Source organism: Rhinoraja longicauda, chromosome 1 (assembly GCF_053455715.1).
Source record: "Rhinoraja longicauda isolate Sanriku21f chromosome 1, sRhiLon1.1, whole genome shotgun sequence".
NCBI classification, from domain to species: domain Eukaryota; kingdom Metazoa; phylum Chordata; class Chondrichthyes; order Rajiformes; family Arhynchobatidae; genus Rhinoraja; species Rhinoraja longicauda.
This window is the reverse complement of record NC_135953.1, coordinates 90,036,925-90,056,231: the sequence shown is the minus strand read 5'-3', so window position 1 is coordinate 90,056,231 and position 19,307 is coordinate 90,036,925. Positions and strand designations below refer to the sequence as shown.

Genomic DNA, 19,307 nt, shown 5'->3' with positions numbered 1-19,307 from the left:
CTGTATCCACCTATCACTTGCCAGGCTCTGCCCCACCCACCCTCACTTTTCCAGCTTTCTCCCCCTACTTCATCAGCCAGCAGAAAGGTTCCCACCGAAATGTAGTCTGTCCCCACCCTGCACAGATGTTGCCTAATCCGCTGAGTTCCTCCAGCACTTTGCTTTTTTGTAGAAAGCTCCGACATGTGCAGTCTCTTGTGTCTCAAAAACAACCCATTTCTTATTTCCACATTTTCCTCCCACCCCAGGCTTTTGTTTTTTGTATCAGTGACAAATCTTTCTGCCATGTCGCCCTACATCTGTACTTATCTCTTCGTTCTGTGAACCATATCTATACTGTGATCAACAATTGACTACAGTGCTGTCTTCCAACCTGGTTCACTACATTCAAACAATTTTGCCAAAACACTTCAAGCTAAGCTTTCAACAGTTCAACAGTTCAACAGAGCTTTATTTGTCATTCGGCACCAAGGTACCGAACGAAACTACATAGCAGTCACACAAAAAAAAAGAACACAAGACACATGACCCCAACACAAACGTCCATCACAGTGACTCCAAACACTCCCTCACTGTGATGGAGGCAACAAAACTTCCACTCTCTTCCCCACACCCACGGACAGACAGCTCGTCCCCGACCGACCCGCACAGTCCCCGCAAGGGGATGGAAGTCCCCGCGGGGACTTCCACCTCATTACTTACTCACAGACTGTAATACCCACTTGGAAACACTTCTGGGCTTGTACTTGTGTTAAGAGAAGTTATAAATGTTAAAGGTTTCAAAGACTTCATATCTACAGAAATATAACAACTTTTTTCACGCAATACTCATTAAACTTTGTTCTTTTTGGTTGAATAGAAATTGCAAGCTATTGTAAAAGTCAGAGTCCTGATATATAATGCGGATTTTGCAGCCTTCAAGAGTGCAACCGATTTTACAATAGAATTCATCATTCACCTACCTTGCATAAAAGTCACAACTTTTATATTAACAACATTTCAGTTTGACAGTACTTCCGTTTGGTAAATTGAATCTTTACAAGAAAAATCCAATTAGTGATCTTATGATTAATCTCATCATAATTGGTGTCTCGAATATTTCCACTGAGAAATTGTATGATTATGTTCTTTTGAAGAGAATAAAGCACAGTGGGAAATGCATTGTGGAAATCTTCAAACAAATTTTCCCACACAAATCGGGCATAGATTCAGGCCACATAATTACTACAACATTAACCTAGTTTCAACAAAACGTATTCTAAATTTGGCACTTGCCATCCTCGTGCTTTATTTTGTGAACCAGACCTCTACTTTAGTTCACTATTGGAAAGCATATGGAAGCCAAAATGAGCATACAGCCAAATATTGGTTACAACTTAATTATGCACCTATTTTAACCATATAACCATATAACAATTACAGCACGGAAACAGGCCAGTTTGGCCCTTCTAGTCCATGCCGAACACTTTCTCCGACCTAGTCCCATCTACCTGCTCTCAGACCATAACCCTTCAATCCCCTCCCATCCATATACCTATCCAATTTACTCTTAAATAATAAAATCAAGCCTGCCTCCACCACTTCCACCGGAAGCTCATTCCATACAGCCACCACCCTCTGAGTAAAAAAGTTACCCCTCATGTTACCCCTAAACTTTTGTCCCTTAATTCTGAAGTTATGTCCCCTTGTTTGAATCTTCCCCACTCTCAAAGGGAAAAGCTTACCCACGTCAACTCTGTCCGTCCCTCTTAAAATTTTAAAAACCCCCCTTGAGTAACCTTTGACACTATTCCGTTCAATTTTTTGCTATTTCCAGAATTTTTGATGTGCTTTGAAAATTTGCAATTTTTCTACAAGCCAGATTGTAAAATTTGTTGATTTCTCTGTGGATTTGCATCCGCGGGGGAGTAAACCGCTTCACTTCTTCAACAGTTAATGAGGCTTTCTGTCCTTTCACACTTTTGCAATGATCAGATCTTCAAGCCATGACGTGCACAAAGTGAGGATTTGTAAAATTCCTCTTTTAATCTCACAAGAGATGTAACCTAATAGCTTGAGCCTGGCAAAGTTACAAGTGAGTTATAGCTGTCACTGCAAGCAAGGTAGAGGTGTCCCAGGGCTCCTCATTATATATTCTGTTTACAGCATTTTAACTATTGAAAGTTCTGACAAACAAATGCAAAAATAATTAATTACAAGTTCATTGAACCACAAACTAATAACTAGTTAGGGTTATGTCAGCAGGGGAATTCCTCCAATTCCCAGTTGACTTGGAATTTTCTCTACATTACCACAAAATATAGAAAAATTGTGGTCATCATCAAAATCAGACTGAGTTCTTGATAAAATCTTTAAGAGGAACTATTAAATAGGATTTCATATTCTAAATTCTACTGCCAAATATATATTTATTTTAAGTTACATTTTGTGGTTAAAGAACTCACAAAGACCAATGGAATAGCAGAAAGCGATAAGCAGCAGGGAATGTACGTGCATTTAAAAAGGAGGGGATAAAATCGACCGATCGAGAGAAGGATAAGCAGAAGGAATTGCAGCTGAGGTAGTTTATTTTTAGCTACAACGAGACCAAGTGGACCTGTTGGGCTCAAACCACTCAAACCCTCCTCCCCCATTCCCCCTTCCCCTCTCTCCACCCTCCCCCCCCCCCCCCCCCCACTCCACCCTCCCCTCTCCCCCTCCCCCCCTCCCCTCCCTCCCTCTCGGAAAGTTGGTACCAGCCATTATCTTAGTGGATGGCAAACCAGATCTGAGAGGCCAAATCATCTCCTCCTCTTCCCATTTTGTATTACCTTATGTTTAAGTATTCTGAATGAATTACATCATTGCACCTTTGTTTTAACTTTGATTGGATCTCTGTTTCTAGACTTAACACTGAATCACTCATTGAATACATCTGAATACTTGGTAACAAAGCAATATTCTACAATCTCACCTGAGTTTTATTAAAATCTTTGACCCCAACACAATAAATAATCGCTCCCAGTTTCCTTGCTTCATTAGCCTATGAAGAAAGTTAAAATAAATTAGTGTCAAGGAAAAGAAAGTCAACATGATTCAACGGCGGTCTTAAAATTTGCAGCTGACATCAAAATTGGTAGCATAGTCCATAATGACAAATGTCTTCAAAGGAAATCAGGGAAGGACGTACACAGTTATTAACAGGGCTCAGAAGAATGTTGTTGAACAGAGAAACCTTTTGGTACAAGTATATAGTTCCCTGGAAACAGGCAGGGTGGTGAGCAAAGAGCGTGGCATGCTTTCCTTCATCGGCTGAAGATGGGAAAAGAGACGAGATGTAATGTTAAATCTGTACAAAATGTCAGTTAGGCCATACTTAGAATATTGTGTGCAGTTATGGTTGCCACATTATAGCTGATTAAGCTAAAGGGGGTGCAGAAAAAAAATCATGAATGTTGCCTGGATTGGAGAGTTTGAGTTATTAAGAGGCATTGTGCATGCTGGGAAATTTTCTCTGGAGTGAAGGAAGCAAAGAAGTAACATGATTGAAGTAGATAAGGTCATGAGTCATAGATTGGGTAGATGGCCAATATTTGTTTCCCTTGGTAGGGGGTCTAATGAGAAGGATGGGGTTAAAGGAAATCTGAGGGTTTTTTTCCATAAAAATAGTTGGTTACTAAAATAAGCTGCCAGAGAAGGGTGGAACGGTGGCGCAGCATTAGAGTTGCTGCCTTACCGCTTGCAAAGCCGGAGACCCGGGTTCAATCCCGACTACGGGGGCTGTCTGTACGGAGTTTGTACGTTCTCCCTGTGACTTTTCTCCGAGAACTTTGGTTTCTCCCACACCGAAGACGTGCAGGTTAATTGGCTTGGTAGAAGTGAAAATTGTCCTTAGTGTGTGTAGAATAGTGTTAATGTGCAGGGATTGCTGGTCGGCAAGGACCCGATGGGCCAAAGGCCCTATTTCCAAGTCTAAATCTACAAAAATAAAAACCAAAGAAGTTGGTAGAAGCAGACAATAAAAACCTTTAAAAAGCATCCTGACAAAGCATCTGGAATGAACAAGCTGTGGAAGGATATGGCCTCTAATGCCTCTATGCCCTCTAATGTTAATGCAAGCGAGTGGGTTTAATATATGCGGTCATGATGGTTGGCATAAAGGTGGTCAGCCAAATTTTTGTACAACAACATGACTATAAATTTTACATTTACCTCGATAACTGTGTAGTGCAACACCCTATCCAAGAGTTCTCCATCGGTTAGAACTATAATAGAACTTGCAGTCTTCAAACGTTGTTGTTGCTTTATTTGTTCATTAGCCTAATTTAAAAACAAACATATTTGAGTTTTGGGCTTAATGTTTAAATAAATTGTATGAAGTTGTATGAATAACGACAAGTAGTTAAACTTCATTATGTGCTTTATTGACCATGAGGCTGTAGAACAAAGCCTGTGCATTCCATTCGAATACTCCCCAGAGTCTGTCTGAACCTCCCTAGCACACATGCGCTAGATAAGACATTACAGGAACAGTACGAGGGAACACCCGACATGGATCAGGAATATAGTAGTCATTTATACATAAATGATTGGGTGTTTGCTATATTGGGTACAGGCACTTTTCTAAAGAGCTAAATAAAGTTTACCAAGTTGTGTTTTACGATGAAAGATTTTCTTATTTTGACAAATTATGTTGTTCAATCGCCAAGTGATTTATGCAATTCTCAATCAAAAGTGTAGGCTTGTGAGGTACATTCCACATTGAAACCAAGCACTTAACATAGCATTGTTAACATTATCAACATTTTGTCATGATTGAAAGCATCTGGTCAACATTCTACGTCTCGAAGATAACAAAAGGACAGTGGATTTGAGATTACATGAAATCACTTCTAATAGGGTTGGCACAGTATAAAAGCAGCTTAAGAGTTCAAGCAAAGAAATAGAAAAATATTGATAATTTTGCAAGTTCACATTCCTCAATTTCACAATTTATATACAAAATATGTCCTAAACTATGCACAATTTTGTAAGTGAAATGAAATAAATGCCCCTGCTTGAATTTTTGATAATTATCAATGCACATCTCAACATATTGTGCAAACAGAGTTCATCATTCAGTGTGGTTCTTTCTCTTGGCAGCTTTTAACTTCTTCCAGGTCCCAGAGGTCACCACAAAGCTGGTAAAAGCTGACTTCCAGGACCTCCAGTTCTGCATCACAACACAGGACAACACCACCGCCTGGCAGCACCTTGAGATAGGCATAATGGCGGGCTGTACCATCTCTCCTCTGATGTTTACCATGGCAATGGAGCTAATCATTCGAGCATCACGATGGATAGTCGGAGGGGAACGCTTGAAGAGTGGGCTGCGTCTTCCTCCAATCAGGGAGTACATGGATGACATGACCACTATAACAACAACAAAAGCATACACCAAACGGATGCTGGATAAACTCCAGGAAAACATCAAATGGGCACGAATGGAGATTAAACCCAGCAAATCCTGCAGTATTTCCATCGTCAAAGGCCGGCTCACTGACGAAACGAGACGATACCAACTGTTCTGGAGAAGCCTGTCAAAAGCCTCGGGCGATGGTACACCGCACACCTCAAGGACGCAGAGCAGGTGGAACAACTCAGGCAAGATACAATCAGTGGCCTCAAGCAAATCAACAACACTGCTCTCCCAGGGAAGCTGAAGCTTTGGTGCCTTCAATTCGGTCTGCTGCCCCGACTCATGTGGCCAATTACTATCTATGAGGTCACTTTATCCCATATCAACCAGCTGGAGAGACTTGTGAACTCACAAGTGAGGAAGTGGCTTGGGCTACCGATATGCCTCAGCAGCATAGGACTCTTTGGGAATGGAGCCCTCTCACTGCCAGTCTCAAGCCTGGTGGAGGAATTCAAATGCGCCAAAGCAAGACTGGACATGACACTAACAGAATCCCGGGTTAGAGGTGTTACTCCAACCCTAGCAACAGGGAAGAAATGGACTCCAGCAGCAGTGGTACAGGACGCAAAATCTGCCCTCCGACACCGGGACATAGTGGGCCATGTCCAACAAGGCCGAGGGGGCTTTGGCCTGGGAGTAATGAAACCTACCTGGCAAAAGGCAACTCCTGCTGAACGATGGCACCTGGTGGTGAAGGAGGTGCGCCGCCAAGAAGAAGCAGCCAGGTGTGCCAAAGCTATATCTCAAGCCAAGCAAGGCTGCTGGATGAAGTGAGATGGCATTGAGAGGAGGAAGATCACATGGAGTGAGCTTTGGAACATGGAGTCAAGTATGTTGAGCTTTATTATCAGAGCCACATATGACGTCCTTCCCTCTCCCACAAACCTAAATCTTTGGCTGGGAGAGGATCCAGCCTGCCCCCTGTGTGCAGTTCCAGCAAACCTCAAGCGCATCCTGGTCGGTTGTAAGACCAGCCTAACATAAGGCAGATACACCTGGCGACACAACCAGGTGCTGAGGTGTTTGGCAGCTGCACTCGAGTGCAAGAGTTACCACCAACGCCATGTCTATCAATGCCCAGCTAACATTCCCGCAAATCCCATCGTTCATCCGGGAAGGAGAGAAATGGAAGACTACCACCTCGCCTCTCAACTCATGCCCACTGAGCGCAGCCAGAGACTGGGAAATGCGGGTTGACCTAGGCCAGAGGCTTTCCTTCCCAGTTGAAATCGCAGCTACCAACCTGCGACCAGACCTCGTCCTCTGGTCCAACTCCTGTCAGCGTGTTTACATCATTGAGCTGACGGTGCCCTGGGAGGAGGCTGTGGACGAGGCATTTGAAAGGAAAAGGCTGAGATATTCCAACCTTGCAGTAGAGGCAGAGGAGCGAGGTTGGAGTGTAAGAGTGCGTCCAGTGGAGGTGGGGTGCAGGGGCTTTGTAGCCAGTTCCACTGTAAGGCTCCTGAGGGAAGCTGGAATCAGAGGGCAGGCCCAAAGGAGGGCAATCAAAGAACTTGCAAATGTCGCCGAACGGAGCAGTCACTGGCTGTGGCTGAAAAGAAAAGATACTGTCTGGGCTGCCACGTGACCATCTAGAAGCTAACCATAAGACACACGCCCGGGTCTGATCACCCTGTGGTGGGCCTGCCTCAACTGAGGGTGTCTTGTGATAAAAGGCCGAAACACCCAGTGACGTTGAGGTGCACAACTAAAGATGTGTCTGAATGGTAGCAACATCACCCCCAAGAACAACACCAGTCAATTGTAGTGCAAACCTTAGGGATTGTAACATCTAGTCCTACTAATCAATCATCATTCAGTGTGGTTCTTTCTTCTGTGTTCATACATGTTTTTGCTTACTCTGCTAAAAGGTCCAATTCCTCACTGGGAATTTGTTTCTCCTGACCTTGTGCATTCTTTCCTGCATTCCACAGGTCACATCATTCATGAGGTTAGCAGGAATTAGAGGGAGAGATATACACCAGGAGATTGCTGACAGCTGCAAGACTATAAGGGTTGTCATAGTAGGGGATTTGAACTTTCCCAAACCACATTGGGATTGCTATTGTGCCAAGGGCTTAGTTGGAGTGGAATTTTACAAGGAAAGTTCATTCAAGTAATATGGAGATGAAATTATAAGGGGCTGCACCAAACTTGATCTATTCTTAGGGAATTAGGGAATTGGGCAAGGGAATTGTTTGAAGCATCAGTGAGTGATCCTTTTGGATCAGTGGCCATTAGGTTATAAAAAGTTATAGATAAGGACAGGGCTTCTCCACAAGTTAAAGTTCCACATTGGGTTGGGCCAACTTTGATGATGTTAGACAAGAAACTGCAAGAGTTCATTGGAGTGGGATGTTTGTAGGTAAAGGAATGTCTGGCTAGTAAGAAGCTTTTAAATGTGTGATAGTAAGAGTTCAAGGCATGTGCATTCGACAAGGGACCAAGTCTATCCCTGGAGTATAGGGAAATGCGGAGCAGACTTAAAAATGGAATCAGGAGTTTGAAACGGGGGCATGAAAAGCTCAGGCAGATAAGACTGAGGAGATTCCAAACAGATTGGATTAAGAAATTAAGAGATTGGATTCCAAAGATTATATTCAGGGAAAAAGACAAACGAGCGCCCCTCAGAAAGGCACCCCTCAGAAACCAAAGTGATCATCTACATACGGAGCTACAGGAAATGGGAAAGGTCATCAATGAATATTTCTTCTCTCTCTTTACCATGGAAAAATATATGAAGACAAGGGAATTTGGGAAAGTTAATGGCAATCTTTTGAGGACAATCCATATTACAGTTAAGGAGGTGCTGGATGGCCTAAAACCTATAAAGGAAGGTAAATCTCTGAAGCCTCATCAGATATATTTAAGGACATTGTGGGAGGCAAGAGAAGTGATTTCAGGATTCCTGGCTGAGATATATGAATCATGATTAGATACGGGTAAGGTGCTGGAAGACTGTAAGGTGGCTAATGCTGTCTACAAAAAAATGCTGGGAACTATAGAACATCCAGCTTAACATCTGTGATAGGAAAGTTTGAGAGGTTTCTGAGGGATAAGATAAACATGCATTTGAAAATGCAAGGGTTAATTAGGGATAGCCAGCATGGTTTTGTGCTTGGGAGATTGTGTCTCACAAATTTGTTGCTTTTTTTTAAAGCAGAAACTACAAATATTGAAGTGGGCAAGGCTGGAGAAGTGATCTATTTTTTACTTCAGCAAGGCCTTGGATGAGGTTGAGATCTAGGGAGTGTCGAGTAACTGGACACAGAAATCGGTTCATGGAAGCAAATGAGGGTGGTGGAAAGTTTCTTTTCAGACTGGACGTCTCAGTATGTGTGCCTCAAGAATTGGTGCTGGACCTATTGCCGTTTGTCATCTATATCAACAATTAGGTTGAAAATACACAAGGCATGATTGGTATGTTTGCAGGTGGGAGACTAAAATTCAATGGTATCATAGACGGAGAAGATAGTTATCAAGAATAGACCAAGTGGACCCATTGGGCCCAAACCTCTCCTGCATTGGTGCAGCATCCTCTCCTCCCCCCCTCTTCTCTCCCCCCCTTCCCCTCCCGCTCCTCCCCCCTTCCCCCTCCCCTCCCCTCCCCCTTCACCTCCCCACCCACTTCATCCCCCCCAACCTCCCTCCCTCCCTCTCCTCCCTCTCTCCCCCTCCCTCCCTCTCTCCCCCCCCCCCTCCCTCCCTAGGCGATAGATTTAAACTTTAAAATGTGAATAATTTTTTTAATATCACACCGATTTAAATGAAACTTCTTCCATTTGCACCAAAGGGACGACGGTAAGGTGGGCCTAAAATTGTTGCACTATCGCGACAACAATTGTGTGCCGTTTTGGCTGTAGTTCAGGAACAAACAAACGAGAGTTTTAGTATATAGAGATAATAACGGCATCTTGTTCAGGTGGGTGGAGGAATGACTAATTGAATTCAATTTAGATAAGTGTGAAATATGTGTTTTGTTAAGTCTTAACAAGGCAGGATCTCAACAATTGACGATAGGGTCCTGGGGAATGTTGTAAGGCCCTGGGGAATGTTGTAGAGCAGAGGGATCTGGGTGCACAAGTATATATTATTCCTAAAAATGGCATCGCAGGTAGATAGCATGGTGAAAAATGGTTTTGGCTTGCTGGCCATCAGTCATGGGATAGGGTATAGAAGTTGGGACTTTTCTTGCAGGCCATTGGCGAGATCGAACGTAATATTGTATTCAGTTTTAATAATCTTGCTATAAGAAAGATGCCATTAAGATGGAAAGAGTGCAGAGAAGATTTACGAAGATGTCACGAGGACTCAAGGATCTGAGCTATAGAGGGAGGTGGGGCAGGCCAGGATATTATTCCTTGGAGTGAAGAAGACTGAGGGGTGATCTAATTGAGATGTATATGATCAATAGGGGAATAGTTAGAGTGAAAGCACAGAAACTTTTTTACCAGGTTAGGGGGATCAAGCAGTAAAGTGCTAAGGTTTAAGGTGAGAGGGGAAAGATGTAATAGGACCCTGAAAGGCAACCTTTTCACACAGAGTAATATGGAACAAGCTGCCAGTGGACATAGTTGAGACAGGTACAATAAAGCATGTAAAAGCCAGAAACAAGGAAATGCATATGTTGGTTTACAAAAAACACGGCATTTTGTGTATTTTTTAAAGATTTAAAGACATTTGAACAGGTCTGAAGAAGGGTGTTGACCCGAAATATCATGTATTCCTTTTCTCCACAGATGCTGCCTGACCGCTGAGTTACTCTGGCATTTTGTGCCTATCTTAGCTACATGGATAAGAAAGGTTTAGCAAGAAATAGGCCTCGCTTAAATGGGTTATCGTAATCGTCATGGACGAGTTGGTTCCATGTTCTGCAACTCTGTGACTCTCTGACAAATACGAGCTTAAATGCATAAAATGAAACTATTCAAATTTAGGAGCAGCACTACTGGATAAAATCTTGTCATCATCCTTTGTAAGAATATGGATTTCCACTGAATTTTTGGTGGGCCACCACATAATGGCTTGAAGCAGAAGCCTGGAAGATTTATCTTATCTCCGCGTGCCCAACTGTAGTGCCAGTTGGCTGGTTCTACGCAGCAACATAAAAAATGATTGAGATCCATACAATTTAACCATATACTAGATACATCTGTGCGTGTTCATTTTAAACCAAGTGAAATGTAACACCACATTTGATTTATTGCAAAACCTTGATGGAATAAACTATCTAAAAATCAAAAGTAATGTTTGTTCTATTTGTCTTCATAGATGACAAATAAGTTTCACCACAAATTTCTGGTTTGGAACTCCAATAAATTAAATTCAGTTCATTTCTGCACAGATGTCTCATGATTCTCAAAATAGTTAAAATTTATACAAATGAATACTTAATATTTCAAAAATAACAGTAAAATCTGCTTCCTGTGCATATTTTACTACCTAAGTAATAGTGTGCATTTTTGCACATCATAATTGATAAGAGATACCCTGTGAGTTGTGGACTGCCAAAAATTGCATGATGATCTTGCCTTCTGTCTTATTACTTTTATATAGAACAGGGTGGACACGTTGGGCCCAAAGGTCTCCTGCATTGGTGTAGCACCCTCCCCTCCCCCCCCCACTACCTCTCAACCCCCCTTTTGACCCCCTCCTCCACCCCCCTCTCACCCACTCCATCCCCTCTCAACCCCCCTTATCCCCCCCCCTCCACTCAGGGGCTCTCTGGCACCCCCCACCCCCCACTCACCCACTCCATTCCCCCCTCCACCCTCCTTATTGCCCCCTCCTGCCCACACACCCCCTCACCCACTCCATTCCCCCTTACCCCCCCATATCTCCACTCCCCCTCCCCACTCCCCCACTCAATCCCCCCTCAAACCCCCACCCCCCCCACAAGGATTTAGTTTTAGTTTAAAGATACAGTGAAAACAGGCCATTCGGCCACCGAGTCGGCACCAACCAGCGACCCCCCATTGTCTAACACTATCCTACACACACAAGGGACAATTTACACTTATAACAAGTATACAAACCCAAGCCAATTAACCTACAAACCTGTACGTCTTTGGAGTGTGGGAGGAAACCGAAGATCTCGGAGATAACCCACGCGGTCACGGGGAGAACGTACAAAGTCCATACAGACAGCACCCTAGCCAGAATCGAACCTGGGTCCCCGGCGCTGCAAGTGCTGGAAGGTAGCAACTCTACCGCTGCGCCACCGTGCCGACCTTTATTTTAACTAAGTTACGAGTGTGAACGCAGTCCCCCACTACCACAAATTTTGCAGTCGATTATCCTGCATTTGGGGACATCGCAGGCGTCAGCAAACCTGAAGGGCAATGGGACAGCCTCGTCCCGGGAGATCGGCCATGGTGACCACCGATTCTCCCCTGCCAGGTAAGCTTCATCAAGGAAAGGTATTTTTATTTGTCCACCTGTCCTTCCAAATGGTAACGACACGTACGCACCTTGAGCACAAATTGGATAACTGATTTCAGAATTATGGCCTGATCGCTACTCAATATTTTTGCATGCAACTCCATGCTGTGGAAATTATACTACTTTGTCTCTCTATAGATGCCTGCTGATTTTCTGAGTACCTCCAACATTTTTTGCCTTAATTTCAGATTCCCAGCATCTGCAGTTTTATTTTTCACTTTTCAGGCACTGGAATAATCCATTTGTTCACCCTGGAAGCGAGAAAGCTTCATTCAATTATTCAGATCTGCCAAATAAGCCATGCATAACTTTAAAAAAGACAAATGAAGCATAATAACAATAGTTACTGGTTGCCTTTGAGCATTTTAAAAACAGTTTAGTTCAAGTGGAAATAATGTTTGGCTTTAAACTGCCATAACAAACCTTTCTGCCTCTCTTTAAAATATGCCCCATTAGTTTGATGAAGGAGCATGCAGAGTGTTTTCCCAAATGGCCTAATTATCTGTTAATTTGACTACAGAGATTTTAAAAACACTAAAGGTTGATATTTAATCAGCAGGAAGACACGGCAAATGCTGAATTATTAAAATAGAATCAGACTGCCCAGTGACTGAAGATCTTACGTAGAGTGGAAAAACAGCTTTTAATTTTGCTACACAAAGAGAATGACATACCTGAGCAGCACCAAACCAAACTACTGAGAAACTCATGACATGCACTGTACTGGCCCAAACTTAGACAGAGGTTGACACATCAGTATTGGACTATATGAAGGTTCTCATCATTTTCCCCCACAGTCAACAATAGACAATAGACAATAGGTGCAGGAGTAGGCCATTCAGCCCTTCGAGCCAGCACCGTCATTCAATGCGATCATGGCTGATCACTCTCAATCAGTACCCCGTTCCTGCCTTCTCCCCATACCCCCTCACTCCGCTATCCTTAAGAGCTCTATTCAGCTCTCCCTTGAAAGCATCCAACGAACTGGCCCCCACTGCCTTCTGAGGCAGAGAATTCCACACCTTCACCACTCTCTGACTGAAAAAGTTCTTCCTCATCTCCGTTCTAAATGGCCTACCCCTTATTCTTAAACTGTGGCCCCTTGTTCTGGACTCCCCCAACATTGGGAACATGTTTCCTGCCTCTAATGTGTCCAATCCCCTAATTATCTTATATGTTTCAATAAGATCCCCCCTCAATGGACCATTGTGGGTTCCACCTTTCCTTGATCATCGTTGCTGGCTTTGATCTATCTTTTTCCATATCTTTCGTTAATTTGTTCTATGAACCTGTTCATATCTCTCGGTTCCCTCTCCCCTGGCTCTCAGTCTGAAGAAGGGTCTCTACCCGAAACATCACCCATTCCTTTTCTCCAGAGATGCTGCCTGACCTGCTGAGTTACTCCAGCTTTTTGTGTCTGTTTAAGATCGACATAGCAGTATTGACTAAATTCAAACAGGAAAAGCCACACCACTTATCAAGTGAGAATCTTAGTATGCTCAGCACCACCTGTTTAGGCTAGGATCATCCCCTAACTTAAGAGCATCACTTTGGCGATGAATGGATGGGAGAGGGAGAATGAAAGAGATAAGTGAATTGTGAAATGAATGCAAGCCTCCATTGCAAGGCCTGCATCTTTAGACAATAGACAATAGACAATAGACAATAGGTGCAGGAGTAGGCCATTCAGCCCTTCGAGCCAGCACCGCCATTCAATGCGATCATGGCTGATCACTCTCAATCAGTACCCATTAGAGCCGATGAATAGGATTAGCAGGTTCTCAGAAATACTGAAAAAGCTTTCTGCCTCCAATATAGTTTTATTAAATTAACTCAAATGGGTTGAGTTAGTTCAAACCCATTATTTCCAGGTTTGTCATGCTAACTCAATTCCAGAAGTGGCACTTACCATTTAAAATTTTCTCTGTCCCTTTTAATCATAGCCAAATGTCGCACTCTTTAGCTTAGTTTAGTTTAGAGATACAGCGCGGAAACAGGCCCTTCGGCCCACAGATTCCACACCGACCACTGATCCCCGCACATTAACACTACCCTACGCACACACTAGGGACAATTTTATATTCATACCAAGCCAATTAACCTACAAACCTACGTCTTTAGAGTATGGGAGGAAACCAAATATCTCACAGAAAACCCCCGCAGGTCACAGGAAGAACGTACAAACTCCATACAGACAGCACCCGGAGTCAGGATCGAACTCGGATCACTGGCTCTATAAGGCAGTAGCTCTATCGATCTGCCACCATGCCGCCCTTTATTTGACCAGTTGAAAACACTCAAGAAGTTGCGAACAGAAAATTCTCATGAGCCACATTGTAAGTAACAGTGGAGAAGAGAGTACATTCGATCCAGTCATCTAACTACAGGACAGCAATAATGCCATTGAATAGAAGTGTAGTTTTATCTGTTGCGACTGGTTTTGCTGCTGTACAGTCATTTTGGGGGGAATTAATGATCAGTACGTCAGTATGTGCTTTCACATTCAACATTCTAAAAGGTCCTTGCAAGGGCTTTGGGTCCAGGATGCAATGATCACATTAAAAATTATATTATCTTTGGCAATTTTGGAAACCCAAGTTTTTACATGAAAAAAACCTTCTGAAATTATTTCTCAGCTTCACAATATTTGTCTTCCATCCTTTTCCTTTTCAAGAAGGTAATGGCCCAGCAACTGGTGTGCACACCAGTGATTGTGCCAAAGGGGGCTGATGCATTGCAGGCATGTGCCAGTCACTGCAAACCGCAATTGTGCACAAGCTCAATGCTTTTAGTACAATACAATACAACATATCTTTATTGTCATTGTACAGGGGTACAACGAGATTGGGAATGCGCCTCCCATACGATGCAATCATTTAATTAATTTAAACAACAACAACCCAACGAAACAAATTGTAACAGTTTTAAGCGACTGTCACACTCTTTGCTTCATGCCCTGCAGCGGGAAATAAGATGCTGCTGGGAATGTGGGATGAGGTAACAGGTCTCACTTGGGATGGGGCGATGGCTGGGAATAATTGGAGATTAACATCTTGCCATGACGGTGACCCATCAGGTGTATGAGTGGGTTCAAAGGAAAAAAAGACGCAAATTGCTGGAGTAACTCAGCGGATCAGGTGGTATCTTTGGAGAATATGAACAAGTGATGTTTCAGGTCAGAAGCCTTCTTCAGACTCCTGACATACAGGGCAAGATTAGCAAGTTTCTTGATGATACAAAAGTTGGTGGTTTTACCGATAGTGAAGATGGTTGTGAACAATTGCAGCAGGATCTGGATCAATTGGCCAGGTGGGCGGAGGAATGGTTAATGGAATTTAATATAGAGAAGTGTGAGGTTTTGCATTTTGGGATGTCGAACAAGGAAAAGACATACACAGTAAATGGTTAGCCTCTGGGTAGTGTTGTAGAGCGGAGGGATCTAGGAGTACAGGTACATGGTTCGTTGAAGGTCGAATCGCAGGTAGATAAGATGGTCAAAAAGGCTTTTGACCTTCACCAGTCAGTATTGAGTATAGGAGTTGGGAGGTCATTGTGCAGTTGTATAAGACATTGGTGTGACCGCATTTAGAATATTGTGTTCAGTTCTGGGCACCATGTTATAGGAAAGACATTGTCAAGCTTGAAAGGTTTCAGAAAAGATTTACAAGGATGTTGCCAGGACTACAGGGTGTGAGCTATGGGGAGAGGTAGAGTAGGCTGGGTCTCTATTCCATGGAGCGCAGGAGGATGAGGGGAGATCTTGTAGAGGTGTACAAAATCATGAGGAATAGATTGGGTAGATGCATAGTCTTTTGCCCAGAGTAGGGGAATCGAGGTCCAGAGGACATAGGTTCAAGGTGAAGGGGAAAAGATTTAATAGGAATCTGAGCGGTAACCTTTTCACCCAAAGGGTGGTGGGTGTGTGAAACAAGCTGCCAGTGGAGGTAGTTGAGGCTAGGACAATCCCATCGTTTAAGAAACAGTTAGACAGGTACATGGATAGGGTAGGTTTGGAGGTATCATATCATATCATATCATATATATACAGCCGGAAACAGGCCTTTTTCGGCCCACCAAGTCCGTGCCGCCCAGCGATCCCTGTACATTAACACTATCCTACACCCACTAGGGACAATTTTTACATTTACCAGCCAATTAACCTACATACAAAGCGCAGGCAGGTGGGACTAAGGTAGCTGGGACATTGCTGGCCGGTGTGGGCAAGTTGGGCTGAAGGGCCTGTTCCACACTGTATCACTCTATTACTCTATGACTAAGTGTTCAGTTCAGTTCATTGTCACATGTATCGAGGTACAGTGAAAAGTTTTTGTTGTGCGCAACCAGTCAGCAGAAAGACAGCCTCCAACCTTGTATTTTCCCAGACCCACACAGCCTAGTTTTACCTTCTCCACAAAATTCATAAACACAACTGCCCTGTTTCAGTCTGCTCCTGCCACTGAAATGATTTCCACGCACCTCAACTCCATCCTATCCCCCTGGCCTAATCGCTCCCGACCTATGACCCGCTTTCCGAGCCCCCACTCCCTCATCTTTACTATGGATGTTCAGTCACTCTACATCCCCCAACAGGAAGGCCTTAAAGCCCTCCGCTTCTTCCTCATCTGCAAAACCATCCAATTTCCCTCGACTAACACTCTACTCTGTCTAGTGGAGTTGGTCCACACACTTAACAACTTCTCCTTCGACTTCTCCCATTTCTTCCAAGGCCAACACATGGGCCCCAGCTATGCCTCCTCTTTGTCGGGTATGTTGAACAATCCCTGTTCCAGGCGTACACTGGCCCTATTCTCAAACTCTATCTCTGTTACATTGACAACTGCATCAGCGCTACCTCCTGCACCCATGCAGAACTCATGGACTTCATTAACTTCACCACCAATTTCCATCCTGCACACAAATTTACTTGGACTATCTCCGACATCTCCGTCCCTTTCTTGATTTCACAGTCTCCATCACAGGAAATAGACTATTGACTGATGACTATTACAAACCCACTGAATCCCACAACTATCTCGACTAAACTTTTTCCCACCCTGCTTCCTGCAAAGACTATAGTATTGATCACAGTTGCACTATAATCGATAAACCACGGGCTCCCTGAGAGCCTTGGTGTCTTCCTACCTGTGTTTATATTGGTGGACCAGTTATCATGCATAATATTCCCAACATTCAGCATTATGATTATAAAACAAATTAGGATATTGATTCTGAACACCTGAGTAGGAATTTTTGTTCATTCAAGACTGAATGACCAATGATAACATATTATTGTAAAGTATTCCATTCTAAATCTACACCCTATTTAAATCGTGAAAAAGTAAGAAATATCAAAACTGACAGAGAGATCTCTGTAGCTTTACTCTTTGTGGGATGGAATCATGTTGTATACTCGCCAATAATCACCAATGCAAAATAATTCTAATTCTGGTTTAATTGCATCAGACACTATCTTTTCTGGAACTACTGTAGTGAGATTACCAAATCATTAAAATCTGAACAAGTTGTCCTCTTCCTTTATATTAGATCATTCTTGTTGCCATCTTTTTTTTATTTTAAGGCTCAATAAATAAGTCTAGAAGTTTGTATCCATCACACTGCTTATTTATGATGTCACATACATAAATACCAGTAATGTATGGATGGGAAAACAATTGAAAAAACTTTTCAAGTTGAACTGCTAGAAATTAGGTTAGGCACTTCCAGATGTAAATCACAATTTCCATGTTGGATGCAGCTGGAATCTGCATGACGTTCCTTTAGATCACTGGCCAGAAAATTAAATCACATTGTTCCAAAATGCATCTGTCTCAGATTAACCCGATTATACCAGAGCTGCTTCATGAGCTGCTTCCAGCGGCTTCAGATTTTCGTTGAGATTGCTTTCCTCCTTTACTTTATGCCTCTCGCCAACAAATGTGGTACCAATCCTAACCCATCTATCTGATCGCCTCACCTATACTGCTGAGAATAATGAGATTCGCCCTTGATAGGTGGCATGGTTTTACCTGTTTGTTTCGAGTCCATACAACTATGTCAACCTTAATACAGCTCAAAACAATAACATAAAACATAGAATACAGCAATAGGAATGGGCCCTTCAGCCCACAACATTTGCACCGAACATGATGCCAAGTTACACTGATCTCATCTGCCTGTACAAGATCACTGTCCCTCTACTCCTTACACTATCCTGTCTATCTCTCCCATCACCCCTGGCTGCTCATTGAAGCACCCACCTCTCTGTGTAAAAAACTTGCCCCCGCACATCTCATAGTAGTTAATGTTTCCACTCTGGGAATAAAGTTCTGACTCTCTACCCTTTAACTCTTTTACATAGCCTCACATTCTTGGGACACCAAGCCAGCCACAACCTTGTCTGCTTTCAAACTCTGAGAGAGCATCAAGGAGTGGCACCTCAGATGCATACTCTCCGAAGCCATTTCTCATAAAGTAAGGTGCCTCACCACCTCACGCACACATCTGGAGGCCCAGGAAAGCTGGATCCATGCATCTGCACAAGGATTGGGGGAGAACCAGTGCAGTGGCCAAACTGAATAAACATCTGGTACACGGGTGCATTTCATGAAGGGTTTTGGAGCAATTCTGAATTAACCATGTGCAATTTTGCATTCATATTTTTTACGTGTCATAGTAAATTGCATTATTTTTCTGATGAAAATGCACTGTCAATAGGTTGAAAATTACTTAGTTAAACGTGTCATGGCCAAGTCAATGGTTTACCTCCTCTGTTAACAATTGTGCAAACATATAAACAATAATATCCATAACTTTGTACTTTACCAAATCATGTGGAAATAATCTGCAATTTAGCAATTTGCTGAAAAACATTTGAGTTGAGGAAAGGGAAGTTGGTTGGAATTTACACAAATGACTGATGCATTATAAAGACCATTTCCAGTCATACTGCTTCACTTGGAGTGGTCAAGTGAGCATTTCCATCCACTTTAGCATTTCCTGCCACAAGTCATCATTGTGACCACAACATAAGATCTGTGTCAGAGTCATGTTGGCTGATGTCATTCATCATGCAATACTTCTTAACAAACATTGCAGAGGAAATTGAACCACATTATCCTGGAAACGTCAGCTGTTGGAAATTCACAGAATGAGGCAGTTTAACAAAGGTACTGCTGACGTGGGAGATCTAAATCCTGTGTAAGAAGGAACTGTCGATGCTGGTTTACACCGAAGACACAAAATTCTGGATTAATTCAGGGGTCAGGCAGTGTCCTGACCCTCTGAGTTACTCCAGCATTCTGTGCCTATCTTAGATCTAAATGGTGCCATTCTTCCCGCAATACATGTGTTTCCCCCAAACATCACACAATCCACAACGTTCATCACCGGCCAATTTCCTGGACTTTGACCCTAAACCCAAACATCACTA

General features: G+C 43.1%; 1 protein-coding gene and 1 non-coding gene across 3 annotated transcripts in view; both read right to left on the bottom strand.

Moving 5' to 3' along the window:
- Positions 1–19,307, bottom strand: part of antxr2a (ANTXR cell adhesion molecule 2a) — a 186,810-nt gene that overhangs the window by 154,192 nt on the left and 13,311 nt on the right. The window contains exons 5-6 of one of the 2 annotated variants that reach the window (XM_078402101.1): positions 4,192–4,299; positions 2,954–3,022 (exon numbers count right to left, since the gene is read on the bottom strand). The exons of the other annotated variant lie outside the window; for it this stretch is intronic. Of the exons in view, the coding sequence (XP_078258227.1) occupies positions 2,954–3,022; positions 4,192–4,299 (177 nt within the window). The remainder of the gene's footprint in view (positions 1–2,953; positions 3,023–4,191; positions 4,300–19,307) is intronic. 2 annotated transcript variants of the gene reach the window in all.
- LOC144601157 (U1 spliceosomal RNA) lies at positions 11,683–11,844 on the bottom strand. The gene has a single exon (XR_013548256.1). It is a non-coding gene; the product is annotated as a U1 spliceosomal RNA (small nuclear RNA).